The following is a 13,413-nucleotide window of genomic DNA, read 5'->3' on the forward strand; positions in this document are numbered from 1 at the left end:
CATTTTTTTTTAATGAGCACATAAGCTTGTTGTTATGTTCAACTTGCCTTGCCCTGGTGGCTTTGGAAAGAATCAATCTTATTTTAATGGTTTAAGACTTGAAGGGGAGGTCTGCTTCGACCATTCAACGCACAGTTATTCACAACAGCTTAAGATTTTCGGATCGATTGCCCTGGATCATCTGAAATGAGCGGCTGAGTCTGTTGGATAAATTCGGGCATCATGACAACGTGCTCCTTCGAGCGAGTTTTCCTCACCAGTGTTGAAAAACTGGGTGGACTTTTCCGACAAATTATACTTTGTGATGACATCATATAATGTTGTTCTCGGCTACCTGAAGAACCAAATAATTTTTGTCGCCAAGCGACCTTCGACTACACTTTGAATAAATGATTTTCTTGGGTTATACACCATTTTTCTCAAAATTGTGATCGTTTTGATTTTATGTATGTTCAGTACCTCGAGCTTATTTGGGTTCCAATGGGGTCCTATACATGTGGAATAAACGGCAGGAATTTCAAATTGAATTTTGTCAAGCCGCACACTTTATAGGGCAAGTGTATGTGGTTATCTCCTCTCTTGGTGACTTGTGGCATAGGAAAAACAGGTGTGAATTATTGGTCTAACAAGATTTTCAGATATTACAACATTGCTTTGTGCTTTGATTTGGATAGATTCTTTTTTCACTGCTCTTTGCTCATTCCAATTTGGATTCATCCTAAGGACCTTCTCTCAGACTATTATGAATAAGATTGTTAACTTTAAATTGATTTAAACTGTTTTAATGATGAATTTTCTTTCAAATAGATGACAAGGATGATGAAGAAGGAAATGGTAATGTGACAGGAGGGTCAGGCGCCTCTGGAACAAAAGGAAATGGTGGAGGCCGAACGGCCAACACCCGTGGAATGGGAGAAGTGGGTAAAAAACAGTCTGAAATTTCTTCAAACAAGGCAAACAGCAATGGTGGTAACAGTGCCTTTGGGAATACATCATCAGGTTGTGCAAATGGAAGCAAATCCTCTTTAGAGGACAATTCATCAAACACAAATCCACAGCATTCTACATCTGCACATCCTGTAAGTGAATAATTTCAAAAATACACCTTATATCATTATATTGATTAGATTTTTAACTGTAATTTGTTTTATTAAAACACTAATTTTAATTTAAAATTTTCAATTATTAATGTTTCCATTAAGTTTGTCAAATTTAATTATTTATGTCATTGACTAAATCAATGAATAGTAATAAGAGGGTGATTTGAAAAGTAAGGTCTCCTATTTATTTTTCATAAAAAATCAAATTTATTCTCAAGTTTGCATAAATCTTTGGAAAGGTTGAGCATCTAGCTATTTTTCTGTATAGTTGCCTTGACAATCAATCACGTTTTGCAACCTTATAAGGAGCTTTTTAATACTGGCATCATACTTTTCTCCTGCCGCATTGTGAAGCCAACTGGTGACTGCTTCTCCGATATTAATTAATTGCCAGTTAGTGGCAGTGTATGGTGAGAAGTGTATGGACATCAAAAATGAGTGCAAGTGGTGCAGGGGATTTTTTGATGGCCGGGAAAACATCCACGAATAGCAGCGGTCGGGGTGGCTGAGTTTGCCGTAATCAACGGTGGCTCCAATTGACGAGATGGTGTGCAATAACCAGAGAATCACTTTTCATGAGACAAAGGAAGGCCTTAATGAAGAAAGCGGCTACTTAGCCGTGCAGAATATTGTGTCGGAGGTCCTCGGTTACAACAAGGTGTCTCACCAAAGGAGTGTGTTTGCATCATGACAATGCAAGTCCATATGTCTCACATCAAACGACCATCCTACTCAATGAATTCGGCTGGGATATCATCGACCAACCTCCTTATAGCCTGGACGTTGCCCCCAGGGACTACCACTTGTTTCCTGCTCTTAAAAAACACCTTGGAGGACAGAAATTCAAGTCAGATGAGGAAGTGCACGAAGCAGTTGTCAATTGGCTTCGTGACGCACCGGGAGAAAGGTACGAAGCTGATATTAAAAAGCTGGTTAGAAGGTTGCAAAAAGTGATTGATTGTCATGATGACTAAGTAGAAAAATAGCTAAATCCTCAGCCTTTCCTACGATATACCCGAAGTTGAGAATAAATTTCATTTTTCATGAAAAAAATAAGAGACATTACTTTCCGAATCGCCCTCGTATTTATGTTATTTAGCAAAATCAATAGTGTTCCGGTTCACAATGAGTAAAATTGTTGCTTTACAGGAGGAATGCTACACTTTATTTATGGCCAACAACAACTGGTATCTCTTTATGAGGCTACATCAGATTTTATGTGAGAGACTAACTAAAATGTATGAGAGGGCTGTGGCCTTAGCTGCAGAAGAAGCACGTGAAAGGCAAGAGCGTAAAGAATCTACTGCCGTTGCTTTGCGCCTTAAACCTAAAAGTAAGAGACATTTTTATGGTATCTTTGTAGAAATATTTTTTACAGAACCTGCTCATGCTTTTAAGAATTACCACCTTAGATAACGTTGTTATTCAATAATCTTAGGTAGAATTTATATGCTAGGTTTTTTTGGTTTCTTGAATCGACTCTTCTGCAATTGGCACTGAATATTCCTTAATTTTTTGATAATATTTTCTACCACTAAACATCCTTGACTAATGTTGATATTTCTTAAGTGATAAGTAGTAATCGATTTTAAGTAACTTCATTAATTAAAAATTTTGCTCAAGCTGTCTTAGTGGTTCATTGTTAAGTAGGATAAATTTTCTGCAGCTTTTTAACCTAAAAAGAAGTTTCTTTGCTATTTTATCAGAATGTTGTTATTATCTTGTGGGCCTTAATGGCTGCTGTCCCTGCCTGATTAGAAGCTGATTTACCTAAAATTAGCATAGCAAATTTTTTAACCCTTGAACACCCCTGGGATTTATGGCTGTCTTTAAATACATTTGGAATTTCATTTTTATGAGGGTTGACTGGAAATAGTGGTTGCCATATGTGGTATAAGCATATGAGGTTTGTCCGGAAAGAATCCAGCCATGCAATATTTTGAAAAAAAATAGCCTGCTTCGAACAATGAGGCCTTAGTCCCCATCAAAGGACTCCCCTAGGGACCTCTTACCTTTATCCCAGTGTCTCTTCCACTTTTCAAAACAATCTACAAGGTCCTTTTTTGTAATGGTCATCAGCTGCCTTGTGGCATTCTCTTTGATCTGGTCAACTCAAGAATTTCCTGCTGTAGTGGCAGGGGCTTGCTCCAAGCTGCAAATGATGACACAGGTTCTCTCAAAAAGGTCATAACTGCAAGTGAGTAATGAGTGTATGGCTATGACCCTGAAACACATGCCTAGTAATCCCAACTCTGTCGGTTGTCGAGATAAAGGAACGTGTGAGATCCCAAGGGGAGTACTTCAAAGTACACTAAGGCCTCATTGTTCTAAGTAAGCTATTTTTCTCAAAATACTGCATGGCTGGATACTTTTCTGAGAGACCTCATCTATTTAATACATTTGAAAAGATATGAATTTACCGTAATTCTTGTTGTAATGACTCAAACCTGTGGGAGTGTACAGATTCTTTTGCATTGTAATGAAGCACTCTACATGCACGCTGCAACGGATCAAAAGGGCTGTTGATCTAAAACAGCAGACAGAAATGAGAATCAGATGTGCTCAGTTCTGAGGCACAGGATAGATGCTCCATGTTGTCCTATTGAATGCCTTGTTTTTAATCTGGCAGCATTATCCCACCTTAGAAAACAATTTTTATGCAATTGCTTCATGTCATCTCTCTTCTCATCTCCCTGCTACTCCATTTACATGAAAATTTACACAAAGAGTGGGTTCTCCCCTTAGCATGCAAGGCAAATGGAATGGAAACACTTGCACTGTTAATTCTCTGAAACTTCTTCTAATATATAATAAATGTGGAACTCCAATAGCCGTAAACAGTTTACCTTTCTAAATACCTTTACGGCTATTGGAGTTTCACATTTATTATATATTACTAGCCGTAAGAGCTCATTTCTATCAATATTCTTCTAATATGCTTTGAAAATTCAAAGAGCACTCAAAACTCTGCGTAGAATCATTGCTAAAAATCCTTGTAGAAAATGTATCTAATTTTGATTGATCTTGGGAATTGTGTTTAGTATTTTATAAGATATTCATTCAATCAAAATCATTTTAAACATCTTTTAAGTGCTTAAAAAAATAATACAAATTGCTAATTTCTATAGTGGATTGCATTGTTCTGAGAAGAAAAAGAATATTTTTTCTGAGAATTTGGTTTAAGTTGATTCTTTTTACATTAGAAATTTTTACTATTAACATTGGCTTGGAATGAAGGAGGATGGATCTAGTGTGAGTGAGATGTAATCTTTATATCCCGCTTTGAGAAAATTTTGCAAACTTAAGCTTTTCTCTCATTATTTGACTTAAATATTTCTGATGGTACTTACAGGTGAAATAGAAGTAGAGGATTACTATCCAGCATTTCTAGACATGGTTAAAAATGTATTGGATGGAAATATGGATGCCAGTGCCTATGAAGATACATTAAGGGAAATGTTTGGAATACATGCCTATGTTGCATTTACTCTTGACAAAGTGGTCACGTATGCTGTGAGACAGGTTGGTAAATTATTATGTTCCTTTCAATCAATTAAAAACTGTATGCGTAAAAAACTTTAAGGACTCATCTTTTCATTGTTTTAAGTATGGTATGTATTTCCTCTCTTCCTGTAGCTTCAGCACTTGGTCTCTGATGAGTCCTGCCAAAATTGTGTTGAGTTACTTCTGAGGGAGCAAAGGAGAGCAGCATCTAATGGTGGCTTGAGTGGTGCTGGAGGTCTATGCTCTAATGCTCATCGGAATGCTCCTTTTGAACTTGCGTACCAGAGACAGGCTGAGCATGCCCTTGCCGAGGAAAATTGCTTTAAGATATATGTGGTAGGTTTTAGGATTTTTCATAGTTTTATGCTTTTTCATGTAAAAACTTGGATAATTAATCTATCTCTTCAAGTGTAAAACAGATTCACAGAGTTGTTGATAGGAGATTTATTAACTGCTTTCTTATCATCCATGTTATTGTGAGACTCCCAGGGTGTCTAAAATTAGGTATATTATGGATTTCTTTGAGTTAGGAAGGAGTCAGGAAAACAAGGGGATATTCAAGTTGACCTGAAATTTAAAAGTAAAATGGGCATTTGTTACAAGTAAGCATATTTTATTATGTAAATATATTGCTTAAATCCCAAACCCTTTCATGTTCTCAATTCTGAATCAATTTCATTCAGTGTGAGAAGGTTGGATAAATACATCTTGACAAGTGTCAATAAGTCATGAACTCCATTGTAATGAAGAGTGATGACCTTTTTTTTCCATAAAAGGAGTGAGTGAATGACTTCAATTGTTCGCATTTGAATTACGAAATTAGCCCCCCGAGTGATTTTAATGACCCATTGGGTGGTTTGCCTCCAGCATGGCAAAGATGTAGATGGTAGTAGATAGCCAAGTCTGATATCACTGATAGTTCTGCCATAAGTAGTGGGTCACCTATACAAGCAATTCAATCATGAAAGTTCACAGAATTTGAGAATCTGGTGATTTTTCATTGAATGGGAAATTTCATGTGGGTGGGTATATTGGTGATAGTACAAATTATATTCACATTAAAAATTATTTAGGTACGTTGTTTTAAGGGTTTATTTATACCTGCTTTTTAATTTACATTTTTAAAGTCTCATGCTAAAAAATGAAGCTTTATATTTTGTTTATGTACCTTCAGTAGATGAAAGTAAATATGTAGTTCGTTTTTTTGTTTGATATAGGAATAATAATGGTTGGGATCTTAGCTCCACTGGTTATTCGGACAAAATTGAAAAAATTATTTCCAGAACCATACTGAAGAATTTTTCACACCCTAAAACCTCATTAGAAGATCATAATATCCCTTGGAGATTATCAAATAGAGTATTGAATGCTTTTAGATTGCCACAAAGCCTTGCCTTTTATGCACAAATGAAATTTTTAATAAACATGGTATGCCCTAAAGAAGGCTTAAGTTCCAAAACTATTTAATAATTTGGAATTGAAGGAGGCAGCCAATTGTGGAAAATTATTCTTCAAAGAATTATGCGTGCATACTTTCATTTTCCCAATATGTAGTTTATTGAATACTGGAAATAGTTGATTCACCATGTGATTTTTAACAACTTAAAAAAAATGTCATCACAGTGATTTATTATTGTTATTAATATATTCTCACTAGTGTTAATGCAGAATTTTGTTGAGTGTCTAGGATAATTTTTCAGAGAATTTGTCCCTTAGGAACAAGTTGATTGGGACTTCCAGTCACCAAAGTATGCCCATGTTATCAGTTGAAAATCTCATGAGTCATTCTCTCAGAAGTGAAAAATATATTTATTTTAATCATTGTTTAAAGTTTATCATCTTGTGTAAAGCAAATAAATGTATGCTTAACCACATGGAAGCCAAAATGTAGTATGACCTGCATATTGTGTAATCAATTTTCATGTTAAATGGTTTCTAATGTAGGTTAATTCTAATAGCTGAAGTTTCATTTGCTTGATGGATTGTAGATTTGAACTGCCAATGATTTCTAATATGAAATTGTGTGGAATACCTAATGTGGTAAACCAATTCCTTTCAGTTTATCCAGTAGAAGCAGCATTATATGAGTGGTTTCTCTCCAAAAATTTTATGTGCACATAATAACTTCAAACAATTTGAATCTCTCTTTACATATTTCATATATATTGGAAATCACTTCATGTATACTAGCCCATGCACAACAGCACTAGGGAAAATAGTTTTTTATAGTGCTCGATTTCTTTTTATGCATTCTAAAGTTCAAGTCATAAAAGAAATCCTGACAGGGATCATTTACACTTTTGCAAGTAGTTTTAAGTCCTAACAAGTATTTAAAGTGACAAAAAATGTTGGTGAAAAACCCTATTTACATGATGAACTGGGGGTGGACTTTTCAGTAGCAGTATAGCTGCTTCACAAAGCTGTACTATTGGTGTGGATAAGTGAAAAAAAGGAGTAGTTTTTTTACAACAATGCATGAGAAAATGCTAAAAATGATACAATTAAAAACCAAAAATTTGTATTGTGCTACTCTTTGCTTCCAAAACATTCTGCGAGTATGAAAATACATTTAATTTTGTATCTAAAGCTAAAGCTACCTTTATAATATGGTTAAGGCTGTTTGATGTAAAACTCAAAGAGTATCACTCATAAATGTTTTATTACTGTTAGGCAAGTATCTAGGCATATTCCTAAATAATTTTATTATCAATATTTCAATAAGTACTAAAATTCCTATGATGAAGGCATTAGCTAGTAGGCAGGACATGGAAATGATTGCCACCCCATCCACAAACTTCTTTCCAGGCTGTAGAAAGAAAATAGAAGGAAAGAAAAAGTACAGTAGCGGTGATGGCTTTTGAAATACTTGAACAACTAGTGTCATCCACCGACTTTGGAATATTTCCAACAGTATGTTGCAAACATTCGAGAAGTTATTTTTGAAATGCTATTCCATGCTGTGGGATATCATATATACATTGAAAGTAGGTGGGCAAGGGTTTTGGGCTTACTTACATCAAGGCAATGGTGTAAGCGTTTGTACATAATAGCCGAATACTCAGTGAAATAAAATTTTGCTTATTAAAAAACTTATTTCCTAGAGAAGAGAGAATTTCTATATTAGATAAAAAGAAATTGCAAATTTGTAAAATATTATGCAGAGTTGATATTTGTAAATAGAATGCAATCACATTTTTCTTTATCATTTTTTATAGTAAAAACTTGTTTTAAAATAAATACTTTTCAATAAAATATTTTTTAACTAAATGAGATGTTCAATCAATACTGACCATGTTTGAAAATATTTTATTTTACATATTTTATGCCAATTTTAGTGTGGTATTATATTAGTCAAAATATTGTTAAAAGAAAATATAAGAAAATCTTTGATGAAGAACCCTTTTGCTACCTATGTTTGCTAATCAGAAACCATTTTCAACCAGATTTGTAGCAGGTAAAGAAGTATTAGTAGGTGTGCATGGATTGGCCAGTTCTTTCTAATTTTATTATCTTAAGATTTAAATGAGACTTGAGCCCATAGTTCATCAATTGCGATGAAGTTTCATACAAAAAAATATGAATTTTGGAGTCTTAGTGACATAAGCCTTTACCAGCTTAGAACTGACTGGGGTGAGGTGTGTTTTCAAAGCAAATTGTTGAAATTTATATCTCATGACCACTTCGACTGCAGGAAAAGATTTTCAAAGACAAATATCACCAGACAAAATTGGAAGAGTCCACCGATGTTCTTGAAAAAAAAGCCATTTTTGTGATGAATTTTGTTTTCTTACATATTCCTCCTTTTATCTTGCCTATTTAATCTCATGGAATTTATAGATACAATAACATTGTTGCCTTTTGATTCCCTAATATTAATGAAAATAATTAGAAACAAAAAATTGAACAAAAATCAAACTTCATTTACTTTATATCTGTGAATCAATTAGGAGTATCTAAATAAAAAAATGAAGTGTTGGGGACATTGTAGTCCAGTGGTTAGATCATTGAACTACTGAGTGGAGGGCCTTGGTTTGATTCTCGGGCACACCTCAGGAGACCCTCAGCTTAACCCAAGCATGCAATTTTTCAGGAACAAATCTTGAGGAACCATAGGTGGCACAGGAAAAGGAATGTACCGCTATGTGAATTTCAAATGCTATTGCATAGTGTACTGTGTGAGCTCTACCCTCTTCTATCAAACGAACCTTCAGGTTGATAACTGTGGTGAATTAGATATTTTAAAAGAAATTCATAAATGATGGAAAATGATACCACTGACAAATGGTGTTATGGTAGTTAGTTAAAAGTTGAAAATAAAGTTATTTAAAGATGAAAAGTGTACGTAATTTTCTGGTACGAGATCTCTCTGGGAAGCCATAAACCTGGGAACTGGCCTCTACCCTGATGTGTGGTTTTCACATACCAGTGAGCTTAGTATTACTTGAGCCCTACCTCCACCTATCAAACTGACTTCAGAGCTGATAACTGTTGAAATCTGAAATGTAAGCTATGTATGTCTTAATAAAGAAGACAAGTTCATAACATTCAGCTGATATTGTACTTAGAGCTATAATGAATTAATTGCATTTTGCTTATCATTTTGCCTAAATCCTCTAAAATTAGCAATGTTAAATTCATTTTCTTTAAAAATGCTGATACATTATTACTTCGCTTGAGGAATGTTTTTCGGAATAGTTCTTTCCTAGCCACAGTTGACTTGAATGCTTGCCGAGAATAATTTCTATTTTTTCCTTTTCCATCCAGAGAAAACACTCCTATCAACCCAATCAACGAAGTTCGAGATGCCCATACTGCCTTGTGATGTCATGGTGAATTTTCCCAGATGGTCGCCCCTTTTTGTGGGACATAATGTTTAACTTATGCAAAATTCCATTCGTTTTATTTAACCTGGAGAATGCTATGTGCATTTTCAATTGCTGATAATGGAGTCTTGAAACTTCAAGCTATAATTTAATGCCATAATTTTAGGTTTTTTGAAATGTGGTTCGCTATGCCATTGTAACTAACCATTATCTGTTTTTATGAAAGATATGAAAAATGTATGGTACTGTAATGTGTATCTATAAATTTTGTACATTTATAATTACATCTGGAAACATTCAAAATATTAAATATTGTGCATAAAACTTTTAATAGTGTGAAAATTCTCATCAACCATATAACTTCCAGTTAGGTGCTGATTTCTTTGTAGGTTGCTGAGCTTTCATTTAATTTCTTTTATGAGATGTAATGTTAACATGCAATGTTTGTAATCTAGTGATTTAATATGCTTAATCTTTTTCAGTATAAATATGACTGCCGAATGACAGTGGAGTTACTTGATACTGAAGTGGAGGAACCTGAGGCTGCTACTGAAGCAGAAAAGTGGGCGTATGTGGATAGGTTTGTCTCAGGAAGCACAGGTGGAGAAGTGGACAGTAGAGGTGCTGCAGTACTCATGCGTGGAGATGGTTCTCCTTCTCTGCCCCAGTCAGAGGCTGGACTGCAACAATCCCCTGGTGGAACATCATCCACATCCCGAAAGCCAGTTTTTTTGCCCCGAAACGTTAGGCTGTGGAGGCGCAGAGCAGGTGGTGGTGCATTAGGGTACTGCAGAAATGAGAACCGTGGTGGGGACAGTGTTATGGAGGGTGATTCTCATAGTGTGTCAGATGGTGACTCTCGGAGATGTGGGAAGCAGTCGGGTAAAGGAGGGAAGAGGGAAGACAATGAGATGGACAGGAGGAGGAGTGGTGCTGGAGATGAGGAACAGCAGAAGGATAAGTGCAGGTGTGTCTCAACATTCCAGTTAAAAACAGTGGCTTAATATAGGTTCACATTTTGGCACACAAAATAGTGACTGTAAAAGCTTCATAACTCTTTTTAATGTCTTCTGTGTTCTGTGAGTTTTAACTATCATCTTTCTGCTGTTGTTGTCACCCCTGATACATGATGATGACCACATTTCAAAATTGTATTCAACATAAATGAACAGTATTTCTTGAATAGGCTGTTATTATTCTATTTTCTCACAGTTCAGTGCAAGTAAGGCAGTGAGTTCCATCTTTTCAGTGTTGAATCACTTTCTGTGGTAAACACATCTTAAAATGTCTGACATTGCTCTGAAATATACTTTAGCAATTTTGCTGTTGTTTATTTAATACTCCTTCAAAGTGCATTAAGTATGTTAATAATTATTTCTTCATCAAGCCACTTCCGCTATTGAATTTTAAAATGGAACCCATAAGCATGGGATTTTTAATAGACATGTATCAAAGTCACAAGTTTTTGCCGGGCATAGATGCAGTTTTTATTAACCCTGGAAATATAATTACGTTAATATCACATATGTGTTACATGAATTTTAAAATATGTTAAGTCATGGGCACAATGATAGTAGTATGTTGCAAGTTATGTGGTAGACTTAAGTTAATGGGGTTCTATTATGTAGAAAGTAATTTGACATTTTTAATGTAGTTCATCCATAAGTAATCTTTGTATTTTATTTCTTTGGTAGTTCAATTATGATAATAATTTATTAGTCCTATTACAAGCTTATTATTTTTAAAGATTTTTTCAAATTAGTAATTTGTGCCTTCTAGGTGGTCTCATGTCAGTTTGTTGGAGACCACTGGTCAACTGCTATTTTGTTTATGATTGAGACACGTTTGAGTAGCTTTTATGTATATTCTTTAAAGATACAAAAGTGTCATCTCCTGAAAAGTATTTTCCACCCCAACTTGTCATTTTTTGACTTAATTTTTAGTTCCTGGCTATTGAAGTTTATAAGATATATTCAGTAAATCATGTGTTCCAGTTTCCATTCAAAATCATCATTTTTATTGTTATTTGAGTATGTGAGCATTTTATCTGAGTACAGTAAAAACAAGTTTTTTATAGTTTGATCAGTTCAGGTAATATTTTATATTATCTATGAACTTTTTATGAAATCTAGAACTCGGGCATTCAAAACTAATATATGAAATGATGTTTAATTGTGCCCATAGCTTGGAGGAAGACAAGGCAGATAATGAGGATCGATTGGGAGATGGAGGCAATCTGAGTGAAAGACAGAAGAGATTAAAAAATGCTCCAGGAAGCTATGTATCCTCTGATAATACTGAGTGTCGCTTCAACCTCAATTCATATTCAATGGTATTTGTCATCAACAAAGAAAATTATTTATATAAACGTCAAGCTTTCCAGAGGGCTAGAGAGGTAAGACAATTTATTAAATATAATTATTGATTGGTCATATTAGGTCTGATTAACTCATTAGTATTTAAATATACCTCATGTGTTGGATGTAAGCAGGGCACAAGCAAAATATTAGCAAATGATTTATATTAATTAAATTGCTAGTAATTTACATTATTAGTATTATAAACTATAATTAAACATGAAACCACAAGCAGTCACTAATAGGATATGAACTTGATTCGGTATGGTTTTAAACAATATCATACAAAATCATCATTTCAACAATTGTAGAGACAAAATAGTTTCTTGCAAATGCTTTTCGGACCAATGTGAGCTTAGTAATTACTTGATGGTTCATGTATAATGAATGCTAGTAGAATTGCTATTTACTAATTGGTCCTAAACTTTCATTTTGCATCATGCATCTCTGAAATTGAACAGTGGCATACAAAATGAATTTATGTAGTCTTTCAATGAGGGTGCTTTGTTTTATACCAGAAGAAACTAAAAAGCAGCAGTAAAACAGAAAACCACACCTATCAGGTCAGCACGTCAGTTGTAAAGCTTAAAACTGCATCCTGATGACCGCATTTAAACCAGTTCTAATAAAGAAATTGTTAATGATGTGCTTGTATGTGGTCTTTCAGTGTATGACTAATGCTCATGTTGTAAATGAAAGTGCTAAAAACAAATTTTGCATGTGGCTTGCTTACCCACTCCAAAAGTAAGTGCAGACCTTGTCAGGATGCTGATGACTCCAGATAACCGGGTAATTAGTAGGTATGGAATTGGTGTGAAGAGTGCCCCTATTTTCATTATTCTGAAACCCTATCATGTAATTTAAGTGGGAATACTTTGTTTTTACTATAAATGAACACCATGGCTTGGTGTGTAATTTTGAAGTGTTGTCTAGTAAATCACCAATCCACCTGTTTCCTGGCCACAGCAAAATGCATGATTTGTATGTAATTGCATTGTACCATTATTTTTGTTCATGAAGCAATTTAATGTTCTTACAGCTGTCATAATGTGGGATTGATTCTGGCTAATTAGTTTTCCACTACCATTTGTAAAATTTTGTTCCTTTGAGTGCAATGCAAATTACTGATAAAATTTTTATAGAGTTTTTCTCAAGTTACTGAATGCCCATTTAATATCCCTCATATATTTTTAAAATTTTATGTCCCAGTTTGAAGGTATTGATATTTTTGTCTTTTTCCGCATCAGTAAGTAGACATGGGGAATAATATTAGGTTGTTAAAACAGTGGCCTTAATTTTAAACTGTATTTGTTGAGTTCAAACAATGCAGCGAGCTTTCGCTGTTCATGGTATGGTCTCCATCTGCCAGTCAATATATGTATGAATATTAAGAGTAGTAAAACCATAATATTAATGCAAAATATATTTTCATTTTTTACGTTGTGTACAATTCTTCAAAACACTATACCTTGACTTTTGACAATAAGTTCTTTCAAGGTGACAGAACTGACAGAAACCAAGTTTCAAATTTTTTTTTAAAGTTTGAGTTCAAAAGTTTCATGGTTTCAAAATTATCTCTCTTGATTTCACCAAATTAGGACTTTTAAAGGAGAAACATCAGGAGTAGGT

General features: G+C 34.4%; 1 protein-coding gene across 5 annotated transcripts in view; it reads left to right on the forward strand.

The window, feature by feature from the left end:
* The window catches only part of Sin3A (SIN3 transcription regulator family member A), a 58,769-nt gene that overhangs the window by 41,239 nt on the left and 4,117 nt on the right, over positions 1-13,413 (forward strand). For 4 of the 5 annotated variants that reach the window (XM_071590199.1, XM_071590222.1, XM_071590206.1 and 1 more), the window contains 6 exons: positions 808-1,079; positions 2,250-2,433; positions 4,453-4,622; positions 4,737-4,940; positions 9,910-10,394; positions 11,612-11,822. In XM_071590199.1, the coding sequence (XP_071446300.1) occupies positions 808-1,079; positions 2,250-2,433; positions 4,453-4,622; positions 4,737-4,940; positions 9,910-10,394; positions 11,612-11,822 (1,526 nt within the window). Of the gene's footprint in view, positions 1-807; positions 1,080-2,249; positions 2,434-4,452; positions 4,623-4,736; positions 4,941-9,368; positions 9,434-9,909; positions 10,395-11,611; positions 11,823-13,413 lie in introns of those variants that run through there. The other variant, XM_071590230.1, reaches the window with a different exon arrangement.

Source organism: Hetaerina americana, unplaced genomic scaffold, assembly GCF_022747635.1.
Source record: "Hetaerina americana unplaced genomic scaffold, ioHetAmer1.1.p SCAF_1, whole genome shotgun sequence".
Lineage (NCBI taxonomy): Eukaryota > Metazoa > Arthropoda > Insecta > Odonata > Calopterygidae > Hetaerina > Hetaerina americana.